General features: G+C 35.7%; 1 protein-coding gene across 1 annotated transcript; it reads right to left on the reverse strand.

Moving 5' to 3' along the window:
• Positions 1 to 12155: 12155 nt before the first annotated feature.
• On the reverse strand, positions 12156 to 16203 carry LOC111373005 (systemin receptor SR160-like). Its single transcript, XM_022995453.1, has one exon. The coding sequence runs from the start codon at positions 16042 to 16044 to the stop codon at positions 12424 to 12426; it is 3621 nt and encodes a 1206-aa protein (XP_022851221.1). The 5' UTR covers positions 16045 to 16203; the 3' UTR covers positions 12156 to 12423.
• Between the last annotated feature and the right edge of the window lie 951 nt (positions 16204 to 17154).

Raw genomic sequence — 17154 nt, forward strand, 5'->3', positions numbered from 1 at the left:
GCAGGCCAAGCCAAGCCCATGAGCTCGTGATTTTTTAATTTATTTTTTTTTGGGTAAATTTGCACATTTTTTGCCTTTTTTTTGGGTAAATTTACATATTTTTTGACGATCCCGCGAGCTCGACTCGTGGGCTTGCGAAAATGGCTTGTGGGCACACGGCCCAAGAGCCGCTCATGGGGTTGAGCCCCCTACTCGACTCGGGCTCATCATTTGACGAGCTCAAGCCTCCCACGAGGCGAGCGGTCGAGCGTAAGGTATCGCACCACCATGAAATGATCGAGATGCCCTTGATTGAAGAGTGGCGCTACCATCAAATTGTTGGCGTTAAGCCTTTTTCCTACCTATTGGGGCATAACATGTTGCTTGTTGCACAATTGAGTTTGCGTTAAGAGAGTTTGATACTTGTTATATTCGAAAGGGAAAGCTCATCACTTATGAATCGGTGCTCTATTGATGCTGGTGCAATTGATTAACCTTGGTTCTTATGTGTGTTTGTATGTTGGATGGTTTCGATTGACATTAGTCTTATAAATTGGTGCAACTTTTAAAATCCATTCGTCGATCGACAAGAAACATGACTTGCTCAATCGAAGAAAAAAAGGGATTTTATAGTAACACGGATGTACTTACCACATCAGCATTAGTTGCCTAGTCATCCTAATCTATTTAAGTGTGTGTGTGTGTGTATATATTTGGAGGGAGCCATAATAGAACTACCAAAGACACCATCTCTCTCTAAAATAATCTCTCTACGAAGTTTCTTCAAAAGAACCACCACCAGAATTCATTGTGATCGTTGGAAAAACAGAAGACGGTCGTCAAGCTCTATTCTAAACCATAATTCATATCATTTAATACAACAAAGGTGATTTCCTGCCCATTTACAATTGCCCACCTTTGATGTGGCATTGTCACATCAACAGTCAAATCTTATTTTTTTGACTTTTCAAAAGAAAAAAGTTTGACCTGATGACGTGGGCATTATAACTCATGTCCATTGTAAACAGAAGATCATTTCTATTTAATATATTTCAACTTATATAAAATTTGAAGAGTAAAGTACTTTCATCATCTACTTCTCCTTTAGAGTTACTGTTTTATTTAAATGAGATTGAGTTTCACAAAAAACTATACTTTTAGTATATGTGAATACGATTCGATTTGGACGATTTTTGAACTATTTTCAAATCAAATAATTTTAGAGTTTGTTTGAGTTCCATTTTTATTCAAGAATGTATTTTGAAATGGTAGATTAATAAAGAATTTGTTGTTAAAAAATAAAGAAAAGTTTGGCCTTTGCGTATAATATTATTTTATTAAAGAATATATTATTGAAAAGAAGAGAATGAAAAATATAATTTGACCAAAAAAAAAATGGGGATCAAACAAGAACTTAAACGATTTATTTAGAAAATTTTCAAACAAAATCAAACCATTTCATTTTCCAAATGTTATTATTTCGATTTTTGAGATGTTGAAACTTACACTAATAGATATTCAAACCAACGGTTTTAAAAACCGCGATTTACGTTCGAAATGACCTTTTTTTTTGTGTTTTAATCACCCCTACTTTTCACTTTTCAGTATAGCAAACCCCATAAAACGAAAATGGCAATAGTAAAAGTCCAAAAAGAGTGTTCTAATGATAATTACCCTTTTTGGTGCTATTTGCGTCGTATTATCCGGTCTATTAAAACAACAGTAGGTTTGATCCATAGTAAAATGGGCCTATGAAGTGTTTGAGTGAAGAAGTAGGCCCATGAGTCACACTATCAACAAATTTTCAATGGTGGATACATATGTATCAGTAAAAACATTCTAAAATAATTGTCATTATTGATATCAAATTAATAGCGATTCATACAAGTTAAATCTTCTAACTCGTAAAAGTGTGCTCTTTAATTAAGTTATTCTTTAATATTTGTCATTGTTGACACATAAAAATTCAACCCAAATCGAACGGCCCAAGGAGTGAAGCCCAATTGGAGGATCCCCAAATCAGATAGCCCAAAGAACGAAGCCCAATGAAACAAATCAAGATGAAGGCCCAAATAGGGAGGCCCAAGAACGCGGTAACACTATCGCCCAAGTTTGCAAGTTGTACAGAATCTGAGCGAATGGAGTGCCATACAGTCGCCCAGAGCTGTTACTCTATTCTCGCCCAAACCTTCAAGTCGCCCAAGGTCTTAACAAACATAAAGCGTTGTGGTTATCAAAACGTGCTGTTATCAAAGCAGTTATTAAAGCAGCCCTATCACGTTCCATGATTCAAGGAATTCAATCGAAAGCGGTTTAACGACGAAGAGTAATGACAACAATTAAAAAAGGCAGTTTTCATGACAAGTTGGTCATTACGAGGAAAGTGGGCAGTTATAGGACGATCAAACAGTTTTTAGGCGGTTGACCACAAAGAGATCGTCCATGAAGTATAAAAGGAAGAAAAGACATAGAGCAATGGACCGAATAAAAAACTCTCGAACAGAGAATATGTAATTTTAATTTCCTTAATTTAGATTTAAACACTTTTCTTTCAGTAACTCGTGTGCTTGCGCCGCTTGGAGGCACATTATTTTTAATTTCCAATTGTAAAGTCATCGCCAATAAAAGAACACCCCTTTTTGGGACTTTGTCTCAAGAGGTTTGTCCCTTACACAATCGTCTGATCCCTTTTAATTGTTAGCGACTAACCCGCGCGAAACAGTCATTATTGGAAAAATAGTGGAGCTTGAAATTTTCCATTGAAATTATATCAGATGCAAACATTTGTCACTCTTATGGACCAAACAAACAGTTTAGCTAAGATTTTCATGATTCCATTGGGTATTTTCCTTCATAAATAAACATTGTACATGGGATATTAATTAGAAATGGATGTGACGATTATGATAAACATCATGAAAGATGCGAAAATAGATCGATAAATCTATTCCTTTAATTCAAGAAAAATATTGCGAATTTACATGGTCTAATTATCGGCCTAAAAATTTCTACAATAAACTGAATAGGTTGCTAGTATAATTACCTATCCATAAGATTGGAACTTACGTGAATATGATGAATTTTCCAAATGGTTAAAAGTCTAAAGGCAAGTACTATTTTTTATACTTGTGTACAGTCACAAAGTAACAAACTTTCTACAAATATTAAATTAGTATCGATTAAGAGTGCAAAAAGAATCGAGAATCTTTTTGAAAAACCACCATAAAAGGAGGGGATTTGAAGTCACTTCTCCCTATCGAAAAAGCCCAAAAAAACTAGGATATAAAATAAATGTAGTACAAGACACTAATGCCTAAGTATTGCTTTTAGGTTCTTGAAAATTTCCAAGAATTTTGTCCCATAAAGAGTCTTCATATGGAGACCAAAAGTAACAAGTTAGAAGGGCAAACAAAACATACACACAACAATGTAGCAGACTCGATTTATGAGTATTTATTTTTTTATTAGAATAAACCTCGATTTGTTTGTCATACTATAAATAAGTTTGAAATTTTATGAAAAAATAGAACACCGAAACTCAATAAAAAAAAATCACTTCAAAACGAAATGGACCAAATTATTATTATTTGTTTTTTCCTCATAAAAAAAACATATTTTAAAATGCATGAAATTTTGTTGAGAAGAGTCAAAAATGAAGTAAAAATTTGAAAGAGAAACAAAAGCACGTGAGTCCTGATTAAAGTATGATATTATTCACATACTTCCAAATGAACTCCTTGGACTGTTCCTTGTCACGTGGTACCTCGTGACTCGCACGTTCAGACCCTAATTTCTAGGCATTTGTATTTTGTTTTCTAAACCATAGCATTTTAGCCTAATTTTCTGGTGATTGGCTGGGCACTCAGCTCTCGTCCCGATATAGCTTGAGCTGGGCTTTGGTGAGCAGAGCCAATAAGCTATTCGGCCCATTTCTCACCTTCTTAACAAAAAAAAGAAAAAAAAGGGTTAAATTCCAACTTTGAGAATCTCCATCGATCCGTCCTTGGAGCATCGTGAGAGAGATACATCGCAAAATGTGTCCTAACAGGTCAGGGAACAAGAACTTGCCTGTATATTGGTGCCCACAAAAAGTTCAATATTATATATCAGAAATTGAACCCTCACACTGTAGTTGCCAGTAAGGTTAAAGACTATCTCAATCCTATCCTTTTGTCATCTTCTAAAACTAACATTGACTCAATCAAACAAGATCTTTTTTTGAAATTATCGTCGAGTGACATGCCGTAGTATCCACAAATTGGTAGGAAAATACTGTTAAGTTTGCATCTTCTTTAAACACGTTGAATTAATCTTTTTCTCACTGATAAGAATCACTACGATGTCTGTAAGGTTTCTTGTCCAGACGAAATTCATTTGGACACGCTTCGTCCAAAGAAGTACAATGAAGTTGGTGTTGGTTCATAAAGTCTCATTCACAAACAAGTTACTGTAATCTGATTTAGAGAATGAAAATTACATTAAAAAAAAAATTGACCAATAGGAATTCCTTAAATAAAGATAATTATCCAGTGAGGGGCCATGAGTGGGTTTTGTTTCTCTGTCGATGGCCGTCTTATTCTCATCCAGTAATTAAGGACTTAGGGCCCATACTGGTTTATTGCACGTGACAGATCCAGCTAAGCTTTTCCCAAAGTCGTCAATAGTCTTTTTCTCTGCCCACTTGCCCGCATTACACTGGCCGCGAAAGCACCTTGCGCCCATTTTCGCGTCAACTGAGAGTCGCGTCTAAAGCTTACTATAATAATTGAAGACTTATTTTTGTAAATATTGTTGGAGAAATTATATCAATATTGTGCATATTATATTCACAAAAATCATATCGTTTATTTGCATGAAATCGAAACATAATTTCAACTTACCGAAATAGATATGGGAGGATAAAACGACAAATTCAATCATTTCCATTCTTTATTTCAAATCTATATGAAATCAAAAGAATGTTATTAATTTTCTAAAATCAAATACAAAGGAAGAAATCAGAAAGAATTAAGAAAAGATGCGAGTGATGCGATTGGTTGAGGCAAGTGATGGACACTTTGTCCTTAAAATGAATTTGCCCCGTATCGGTGCTAACGGTTTTTCAACAACCATCTCCTAAGATACAACGACCACGTCGAGTCATAGGAGTACTCCAAATGGTTTAGACCAACGAACTCGAACGGGGTTCCCTCTCTGCCAAAATCACAACTTTGATGCAAATGTTTTATGCAAAATCAAAGTGTAAGATAAAATAGAATGATATAGAATTATGAATTGAGTTTCTTTTTTTTCTTTTTTTTGTTGATAAAATCCAAACACATGGGGTCTATATATAGTAATTGAAAATGTTTGTCAAAAGACACAATCATACCAAGAGACACATCTCTTGAAATTCATAATTATTAAATAATGATTATGCCAAAGGTCATGACCGTTCATATGAAAAGATATCTTTTCATCCAACTCTTTTCTATAATATTCCACAATATTCTATACAATTTTTCAACAATTGCAAGTATTAAGTGACTTACATTTGGCTTAATTTCTTATTCACCAAATTTAGAATTCCACTTAAATGATCATTTAAAATTGGTCACAACCAATTTCGATTCAAAATTTCAACAAATATAATTTATTTGTATGGTGTGTACAATTTTTGTATGGTCCGAACATTCACAACCTCATGTTTGAGATCATGATAGCTTCGAGTACTCTCATAGAGCTAAAACATCCTCGGGTTTACGTGATCGGGCTCAATTTTCAATGTCTCTCTCTGGGGCAGAACATCCTCTTGCCGTATAAGTAAGCTCCTGTTGGAGCTTGAAACCTTTGGACATATCATGTCCCTCAATACCCCATTTTCCTCTCTTTTCTGTCAGGATATTCCCCATTTTGTTAACCACAAGGATCACTCCTCAAGGAGTGAGTTCGAGATATTCTAACCTATGTGTCTTCAGTCATCATGATTGAGGCTCCTCGGGTGGTTTGCATAACCCCGAGTAGGTGATTTAGGTCCACTAACAAAATCACTGATGTTAATCTAATAAGACTCTACCGCAGATGTTTTATGCTCATTCAAACTCTCTCTGTCACAACTCCAATCAAATTACAAAGACTATCAAACTCTTTAATAAGATAAGGATACTCAATTACTTATTCTACTAGAAGTGCACTACTTAATCCTACTAAGAATATAATATCTACCTCTATATATACAAAGCCTTGGATCATTATTCAAGTATACTTTTACATTCAATTTATGGCTTTAAACTTATATTTTCCCCTCTCACTAACTTAAGCATCTAATGGGTTACGAGGTCATATCTCATTGCCTTTGTTTCAAGTACCGGAGATTGTGTTCGTGCACTTCTTTGTCCTCAAGTTTGGAAAACAACGGGTGCAGATTTTTTATAGTATCAAGTTGAAACTCTAAAGTAAAAAGTAATAAAAATAAATATTTTAGACGGAAAATTAATAATAATGTAAAAATTAGCAATAGAGTTTGTCTGTTGTAATATTTAAAATTTTAATTTATTGATAAAATTTATTAATCTAATGAAAATAAGAAGTGTTTTTAGCAATTTAGTTAACAATTAAAAAATTAATTTAAGGTTACCAACGTATTTTTATTTTTTATATTAATAAATATTAGATAAATTTAATTTATCGACAAACTTTTTCCTATAAGTACTGTATGTAGAAATATAAAAATTATATATTTGCAACAGAAAATCAGTTGGAAATAAAACAATAATCAGAAAAATAATAATATTATAACTTTAAAAATAGAAACAAAATTTCAAGTGTAAGACAAGATTTTCAGAATAAAACTTATTAAATAAAAAAAGAAAAAAAAGAATAAATATATGTTGGTGACACCAATAATTTTGGTTAACAAACCGTGTTCGAAAAATTGTTGGTGATTGTCAATGCGTCACCAACAGCAACATCAACGACAATCATTGACAAATTTTTTTTTTTAAAATTAATTTTTAGAAGTTCTACGGTTCTTGAGTTGCCTCCCCACGGAAGGAAAGTTCGAAAATCATAAGTTTGAGATACTCAACCAATTATTTGTTAAATGGGAAAGAGAAAATTATCTAAAAATTTACATGATCGACTGTATTTCTACTCCAAGGAAGAATTATATAAACTCTTAACCATGTGGAAAACATAGGTACATATTTTTAACGTGTAAAAAACGGAGTTATATTATATTTATTGTGGAGAATAATTGAAGTATAAAATATTAACAAAGAACACTTTTGCTCAAGCCCACCTTTTGCTCTAGGCATTTTTGGTCCAAATTATCCCCAAATTTTTTGAAAAATAATAGTAAGAATGAGAGCCTAATCAAATTAGCTGATTTTCATGTTCAATTGGATTCCTTCTTCCTTTAGTAAGTAGTGGGTCCCAATAAATTGCTGCTATTGGTACAGAGCAATTTCCTACAGAATCCTTACCGACCCCTCACCGTAGGGATCGGTCCCACATGAAAAAATAAAAAATAAATATCGAGGCCCACAATGTGAGTATCTAGTAGGGGTCTATATGCAGGGTTCTTGGTATCTCCTCTTAGTCTGGTAACATCGTTTAGGCCCCAATCACGTGTCGGCCGGTGAAGTTGATTTGGTGAAGCGCTCGTACACACGCTTGCTAATTTTTACATCTTGTGGGTGTCAGTTTTTTGCTTTTTTACGATGTAACTTTTTTATTTTTTATTTTTTACACATTATTTGTTGGGATGTTTTTGTTTTCAAGATCTTGTCCTTATTGTATTTATTTTAAATAATGCTATATAGCGTAAATAATGTAGAATATCAATTGACGTATCAGCATGTCTTTTTATATTTTTTTTATATTTAATTGAACCTGTAATTTAACGTCGTTAGTATTGTCATTTAAATTCGTATTAAACACCAGTGAAGTTAAATACACTTTTTACTATTCATTTTGAGAGAATATATTCTATAAATTTCTTTTTTTCATGACCCCTTCGAAATTTCGACTACCACTCTAAAGTTTTTCGATTATTTGATAGAGTCGGTCGTCTATCGTTCTGAATAAAAATAATGCATTCGAGCCCTTGTTCTTCTCCATTTTCAATTAACCAAAATTGAGCGTGTTGAGGGATAAAATGGTTCACGAATCAGAAAGCGACGGCAACTTGACATCTAGACAAGATGTGGAAATGCAGTGGTCCACTTGTTGCCCACCCTACCTAATATCTACGTAAAATTAGCATTATTGAAAATATATAGCTTTCACTATGTGTGTGTTTTCTCTCTTTCTCTCTCACACACACACGTACAGAATTTCTCCATCCGTTATCCCTTCACTATTCATAAACACGAAACCTGTCCCATACAGTTATATTTGTCTTCAAATTCGATCTCTCTCACACACGCACAGCTAATCCGCATAGGACCCATTTGACGAGATTTTTGTTTTTCATTTCGACTTTTTGTAAAAGAATTCGTTGAGAAAGTTACTTTTGTGTGTTTGATTGGCATGGAAAATATTACCTAAAAAAGAAAATATTTTCCATCTTTTGTGGAAAATAAAAACCACCTCTACCCAAGGAAAATATTTTCCTTAAAAACAAGGAAAATTAGACATATTTTCAAAAGTTGGAAAATATTTTTCATGGAAAAAAATAGCAATCAAACACTTCAAGTAGGAATTTGGGAGAAAAATTAATATTTTCCATGAAAAATAAATGTAATCAAATACACCATAAATCAACTTCCTTTAAAACAATTCAAAACATATAAAACATTTTCAGAAATATATACAAAATAGGTTGAAAAGAATTTTCTAACCAACCATAGGGGCGGATCTAGGGACGGGCCTCTCCCTCAAGCCCAAATGTTAATTAAAAACGAAAAATTTAAGTAAAAAAGAATTTTACAAGTAAATTTTATTTATTTTTTATTTTTTATTTTTTTGCGTATCAGCCCGTCCTGAATTTTTTCCTGGATCCGCTCCTCACCAGCCATACAATTATTCAGAAAACGCAAGGCAATATAATTCCATGGGTATAATTGGTCAACAAGTTACTATCATTGATGAAAAAGATTGCCTTCTTCATTCACTAATCACTTCAATTATTTTTCAATTCAATTTTAGGTTGATTCTCTAAAATTTGAGTAGATTATTTCTCATTTCAGTGAAATAAGAAAGTAATTTTTTTCTAAATTAACTAAGAATTTTACTTATTCTAAAATTTATTTGTGAGTGAAATTTTAAATTTAACCAACATCCACTCAAATGTCCAACTCATTAGAATAAATAGTTGGTTTGAACATTTTTACCCTTGAGTTCTAGATCACGCGAGAGTCGAGTACAATTTCTATGTCCAAGCTGTCACAAAAGGATCGAATTTACAAATTTAAATAAGTTGAGGAGATAAAACTTCAATTTTATACGTTGATGACCTATAACAAAAACTAGAGTGAAATATTGGGAAACCAAACCCTAATTTTCCCTTTGGGTTTGGGGTTTTGCCACAAGAAACAATCAATTATTTTCCATTAAGCAACTGGTAATTAATGTTCATTAGCCTTCGTTAATGACTAACTCTCCTTAATTGTCTAGTATTAGGCAACATGCACGTTCATTTTTTATTTTTGTTATTTACTAGGAAGCTTCAATGAAACATTTTATCATACTTAAATTGTTTAATTAAATTGAATATTTAGGTAGATCTTTGTGCTTCATAGAGATGGGACAAAAAATGTGCTCCTCATCAAAAGTCAAAGAAAAAAAAGGGAAAAATAACTAAATTTACATAAATTAAAATGGAAGACAAAGAAATGGCCTTCGCCTATGTCTAAGATAGCTAATTCGTACGTCCTACTAACATGTCTTTTGCTGAGATTAGATGTTTGACGATATCTTCTGCGAGAGCTCCCTATTGGTTCAACCAACGGCTTATTTCTCGCATGAGCATGCTAGTGCAATTACAGATCTGCACAATACCAAATGAGTTCTTTGGGTTTCTCATGTATTCATATAAATCATATCCATAAGAGAATTATGAAAAATGTGGAGATCAAAAGTGGGGTTTAATATCATTGATCTGGATCGTGACTACTTTATCTTCTATTGATCGATGAGGAGGATTACAAAAGACCCTTTTATGATAGCAATGCCTATTATGAAGATGCAAGTTCCTTTTGTTTTAGAAAAGTCGGTATTAATCTAAATTCGATTAGATTTAAACAATTTTTTCAAGAATTTTGGTAATTTCAACTTTATACTTCATATCATTCGAATTCATTAATTATTTAAGTTTCTTGACATGAAATTACTAAAAATGTACGAGTTGTAAATCTTGAACATGCATATTTGTTTACTACTCTTTGTTCCCTTAGCTGTGAACCATAAAAAGACAACTCACGAGTGTTGCAACTTGTTCACGATAGGAAGACAAATTTTTATTTTCGTCGATTATAAAAACACATTAAAAAAATTTGAATCCAATTGTCCAGACATTTATTTGCATAGTTTTTGTGTGCATGCATTGAAACTCTACCAAGATGTTATTATTTTTGTACAGTCCATCCTTGGAATTGATTACTTTGAGGAATTTAGGGGACGTTTGAGGGCCATTTTTATATAAAAATGCATTTTAGAATAGTAACTTGATGGGAAGTGTGTGTTTGAAAAATAAGGAAAAAAATTTGATTTACGTCTAATATTATTTTAATAAAGAATGTGTGATTGAAAAGAAGAGAGAGAAAAATGTATTTTGAAAAAAATGGGTACCAAACGGGCTAAACAAACAAGTCGATAAAAGATTTGCAAATAAAGTGATTAGATGGTCCAACATCAATATTCATCACTTTGAGGTAAAATGTGCCCCTTTTTGTATTGCATAGTCTTCAAGCAAAGAATGCACGTGTACTTGCGCATGCATACATATATTTAGAAAAAAAAAAAAAGAACACAAAACCAATGCAAGTTGTCTTAAAAGACGTGAATAACATAGTATTTGTCAAGACATTCACACGTCGAGAATTTATCGATCAACATTAAAAAAAAAAAAAGGTTGAACCCCAACCTTAGGGGCCCCCACCAACTCTGCCCTGGGCCATCGTGGAGGAGGTAAATCGCAGGATATGCCTCCCAGGAGCCAGGGTGGAGAGCACATGGATAGGCCAAGGCTGTTAACCCATATGGTAACTCCCGCTTGCAACAAAGCCAATTCCACCTTGCGGGGAATCGAACTCTGCACACTGCCGCGCTGAGCCCTATTCGCCCTCCCCTTTACCACTGGGAGATATGCCCTGAGGGCGATCAACATTAATTATTATCTATAGACCACAACGAGCACGGTTCACAATTTCTATAAGGGATTCTAGAACAAAATAATCAAAAATAAATTCTCAAATTCGGGATTATTAATGAATTTTCTTACATTGAATGAATGAATGGATATCTACTTTGCATCTCATCATTCTCGAAGGAGACAAACTTCAGTAAGACGGTCGCAACGTCCTATGGGTGAACCACTGGCCGAGGTGAGGCCTCGGCATTGGGTGGATGGTGCGCCCATCCCACTGAAGATTTAATCTTCTCAAAGGGTCCAACTAATATTGGCAACTTTAAATCATGCATAATTAAGAAGGTTGACTCGGTTAAAGATCCTGTATTATTAAGAAAGTGGACTTAATAATTTCTCACCTCAGCATTGGGTGGATAGTGCGTCCGTCCCACTGAAGATTTAGTCTTCTCAAAGGGTCCAACTAATATTGACAACTTTAAATCATGCATAATTAAGAAGGTTGACTCAGTCAAAGATCCTGTATTATTAAGAAATTGAACTTAATAATTTATTCTTGATATTATTGGATCGATGGCATACCTGTTTTTTGTTAATTATAAGTGAGAGAAACGAGTAAAAATGGCTCGAATATGAGAGAGAAGGGCCTACAACTGGAAGCACGATTTCTGTCTCAATGAAGAGATTAGATTTGTGACTTCCATGCATGCACGGCAAGGGACAGGTATTGGCCTTTTTTATAATTTTATAATTATTAAAAAAATTGGAGAAAACTAAAAAGAATGAATGGAAAAGTCCCAAAAACCCATCACTCAGTCAGCATCACTGTGTGAGGTCACAGATCCAACAGCAAACGTTTCAAAGATTAGATCTGAAACTGAAGTTCTGATTCAAGACAGCAATGGAAACTAAAAGAAACATAACAAACTCAAAACTGTATATGTACAACATTGTCACAAGTTAAAAACATCCTTTTTATGTATAATAGCAAGATTTCTTAAGGGTCTAATGGTACATACAATAATTTTGGTAGAAATAAAAGCATAGTTTTACACTGATTGACATGGTATCAGAGCAGGAAAAATTGGAAGGTGAATGAATGCTAGCCATCCCCTTCTTATCTTTGCCAACGAATCCTCAATTTTTGGTTCAAGCTTTCACAAGTTCTTGCTTGAATCGTTGCCTTCTTTTATGCTCATTTCTACCCCTTCGACTGCACTAAAATCGCCAACCTCTTCTGTGATCGTGGAAGCAGTGCTGTCCATTCCCGAGCCTGCTTGAATTTCTTTGAACATTGCCATGACTTGAATCATAGTGGGACGCTTCCAAGGTCGATCATCTAAGCAAGCACATGCAACTTTTAGGTATTGTAATAATTCGATCTCTAAGGTCGGATCATCTTTTAACAACTCAGGATCAAAAACATCGCTTATTCTCAGTTTAGCGTGTTGCTTTACCCATCCCACAAGATTGTTGTCACCAAAATCAGCTGAATCTGTTGGCTGCCTTCCACTAAGAAGCTCGAGCAATACTACACCATAGCTGTAAACGTCACCTTTCGTTGAACATCTAAAGCTCTGGTAATATTCAGGGGGGACGTATCCGGGGGTCCCTGCTAACGTACTGACACTCAAGTGAGTGTCCATTGCACTCATAAGCCTTGCCATTCCAAAATCAGAAACCCTGGCCTCCAAATTATCATCAATCAAAACATTGCTCGACTTCATATCGCGATGAATAATGAGTGGGTTGCAATTATGGAGGAAAGCCAATCCCCTTGCAGCTCCAATTGCAATTTTCCGCCTTGCTGCCCAATTTAGCTTGAGCCCAATTTTCTTCCTGTCACGCAGAACATCTTCTAGACTTCCATACTTCATGTACTCATAAACCAAGAGCCGTTCCTCGCCTACCTTGCAATACCCCAAGAGGGGAACAAGGTTACGATGCTTAATTTTCCCAATCGTTCTCATTTCAGCAGTGAATTCCCGGTCCCCCTGCCCGCTGACATGTATCAATTTCTTTATAGCCACAACGCTTCCATCCTTCAACTGAGCTTTGTACACATCCCCAAATCCACCTGAGCCTATAACACTATCATTATGAAAGCCATTAGTGGCTTCAAGAAGATCTCCAAAAGTGAGCTTCCTGAGAGGCTTTTCGAAAGTTGCAAGGTTAATGCTTAATGCGTCACGAGCACTAAGTTTCCAGTTGCCTGTTGCTGTTGCCGAGTTGGAGTTATTGTCCATATAGACCTCAAAGGCGGCCTCCTTCTTCTTCCTCCTCCTTTTCCTAATTTCCAAGACAACAATTACAACCCCGAAGACGCAAAAAAGGGAAAACAACAACCCTGTTGCCACGCTGCCAACGAGAGATGCTTGCCTCCTATGAGACTTTGGATGCTGGCTACTTCCTGCATCTGCTTCAGGCCCGCATGCCGGAAGAGGGATTCCACAAAGTCCAGAATTATTGGCAAATTTATATTCTGGAAACGTAACGAACTGAGCTGATTCTGGAATCATCCCAGAGAGATTGTTATTTGACATATCAGCCTCTCCCAGCGATGTAAGGCTCTTCAAAGATTGTGGAATTGTTCCATTCAACTTATTGTAGGACAAATCAAGGATTGCAACGCTCTTCAGTCCTCCAAGCTCTTGAGGAATAGGTCCTGAGAAATCATTGTGCCCCAAATTAAGTACAAAACAGTAGTACATAGACCCAATCTCCTTTGGAATACTTCCTTCCAACTTGTTGTAAGAAAGATCAAGAAAAATCATGGAACCATTGTGATTGAATGTCGGCTCAGTGATACCTCTGTAAACTCTGGTGAAATTGCAGGGATGCCTAGTTGAAATCCTGTCCAACTGTTCCTCTCTAATCTCTCCAAACTCGAGCAAATTCCCCGCTCCATGGCACTGTTTGCTTCCATCGTTCTTGATGTAAAAGTACCTCTTCCCTGTCAGAACTGCTACTGCAATATTGCCAGATTGCTTGAACAGAGCAGGTGGGATAGTCCCATTCAGCAAATTAGTGTTAAGATCCAACCATAACAAGTTATGGCAGTCACCTAGTTCCCCAGGAATACTACCAGAGAACGAATTGTTTCCAAGCTTCAGAATTGCAAGACTATTCAAACGTCCCAAAGAAGCAGGTATCTGACCACTCAAATGGTTATTTGACAAAGAAATCCAGTTCAAATTCGTGCAATTGCTAAGACTAGCAGGAATTGATCCCGTCAGATCATTAAAATCAAGAATCAAATTTTCCAAATTCGACAGGTACATCAACTCTTGTGGGATTTCTCCATGGAGTTGATTCAACCACATGATCATATCCTTGAGTTTTGACAAGGACCCCAAGCTTGAGGGAATAGTCCCAGTCAAATAATTAAAGCTAAGATCAAGTGAAACCAACTGTGAACAATTACTTAGACTCTCTGGTATTGGACCGCTGAACATATTATTCTGAAGGTACAACGCTTGCAATCTGTTCCTAGGGTCTTGGCAGATCCCAGAAGGAATCAAACCAGCAATACTATTGGAACTCACATCTAAAGTCTCCAAATTTAGCAACTTTGAGAAAGAATCAGGCAAATAACCCACAAAATTATTGGACGACAACATCAAATTCTTCATCTTGCTCAATTTCAATAGTGTATCAACAGGCAACTCACCAGAGAAATTGTTGTTGGAGATATCAAGAAGTACCAAAGCGGAGCATGCAACAAGGCTTTCTGGAACAGTACCTGTCAAGTTATTATTGGAGAGATCCAACTCCACAAGGGTTGAGCATAAGTCAGAAAGAAAGGGTGGAAAAACACCCTGAAAACCGTTCTCCTGGAGATAAAGATACTGCATACTCCCACTTGGCAGCTTTGGAACTGTGCCTGTAAGCTTGTTGCTGGTGAGGTTAAGGAAACTAAGCTTTCCACAACCGGAAAGTGAATCCCCAACATCGCCAAAGAATTTATTGGAAGATAAGTCCAGGTGTTGCAATTTGGAGCAGTCGTCTATCCGTGGGAAATTGGAGGAAAAATTATTCGTGGAAAGATCCAAATACATCAAGTTCTTGAAATTCAATTCCTGCAAACTCCCTGTCATTTTATTGCCCTTCAAAGACAGATTCTGAAGCTCAGCAAATTCATTCGAGATAAACCAAGAAACCACGTTCGGAGCCGAAATATTATTGTAAGAAATATCAAGAACGTGTAATGATGATAATCCTGCGGGGAAGCCTCTTGTAGTTTCCTTGCCAAAAGGGTCCATGAAATTCCCGGATAGATTAAGAAACACCAAACCAGAGCAAACTCCAAGGATTGAAATATCAGTCACAGGCCCTGAAATGCCATTTTCCGCTAGATCTATGGAATTCAAGAAACTAGTGCATGTTAATCTTGAAGTAGAAGTGAGCGCACCACTGAGGCTGGTATTTTTCAGCACAAGGGACTCCAAGTTCTGGATGCCCAAGAAAAAATTCGCCACTGAAGAGAAATTTGTATTAAGACGGGAGTCCGACAGGTCTATGGAGGAGACTCTGTAATTTTTACAGGAGACGCCGGTGAAATTGCAAGGGCTGATTGTGGACTGCCAGTCTCGGAGTTCAGTGGGGTTGGGGAGTGAATTCTTGAAAGAAATGAGCTTTTGCGAGTCTCTGATGAGTCCATTGGGAGTTGTTGCTGAAGAAATTTGTTGAAAACAGAAAGAAATGAACAAGACGAAGATAATAAACAGTTGATGACAACACAGAAACAAATTTTTGGCTAAATTTTTATCAGTTTTCATCTTCAAATTCAGTTTTTGATTTATGAGTTCCTCCCTAGAATTTCAGCTTCATTTCAGAGAAAGAGGGAGAGAGAGATGTGGTGTAGACACACAAAGTGGATTGGCGTTTCTTGAGAGAGTGAGAGACAGTGCGTGTGGTGAAAACTGAAAGCAGTCAAAAGAAAGCCTGAGCGTGAAAGGTAACAAGGGTATATATATTGAATTATTTGTTAGGGAAAATTGCAGCTGAGATACCAAATATTTCGTTTATTAGCAGACTCTGTCCAAACCTTTAGTTTGTACCACCGGAGGTACCAAACCTTCAAAAAATTTGCACACGGAGTCCAAATTGACAGAAAAAGTTGGTTTGACCATTAAAACCGTTAGTTAACCCCAAAATTGACATTGACCAAAATTTTGACTGAATTTTAAAGGTTAAAATTGTAACTTTACATTTTTTAACAAAAAAGACAATTACAACATATATTAATAATTAAATTAAAAAAGCAAAAAACAAAAATCAAAATATAAAATCACCTACCACCCTTCTCTTCTTCCCCAATCCCAGAGCCCCAAAAACCACCACCATCACCGTCCACCGCCCCAGCCACAGCCACAGCCAGCATTACCGTCTCAACCTCTAGTCATTACAAGAATTTGCGCCACCCTTCCCTTCTTCTCCAATCCCAGAGCCAAATCCAATTTTATGAATTTGGAATTTTCGTTTTTATGAATTTTAGATCTGATTTTTTTTCCTTTATTTTTAGCTGAAATTTGTATTTTAGATAATTGAAGATGCGTTTGTGACGTCGAAGAAGAAAACTGGATTTAGTTAGTATGCAATTACAATCATTGAGGAGAAGCAAAAAAATCTCCCATCGAATTTATTTCGCGACTTTTGACCAAAAATTTCATTAAAAATGAGCTCCCAAATATCTTCAAAACCCTCAAATCCTTCCAACCAGTCGGGCCCTCCTAGATCGTCTTCTGCTTCATCTTCATCTTCTTTATCGTCCCATTTGGCAATGATTGAATTGAAGCAGAGAATCTTTACTGCGCTTTCAAAATTGGCCGATCGGGATACCCACCAGATCGCTATGGAGGACCTCGAGAAGATTATTGAAGCCCTAT

This window comes from Olea europaea, unplaced genomic scaffold (assembly GCF_002742605.1).
Source record: "Olea europaea var. sylvestris unplaced genomic scaffold, O_europaea_v1 scaffold1061, whole genome shotgun sequence".
Taxonomy (NCBI): Eukaryota; Viridiplantae; Streptophyta; class Magnoliopsida; order Lamiales; family Oleaceae; genus Olea; species Olea europaea.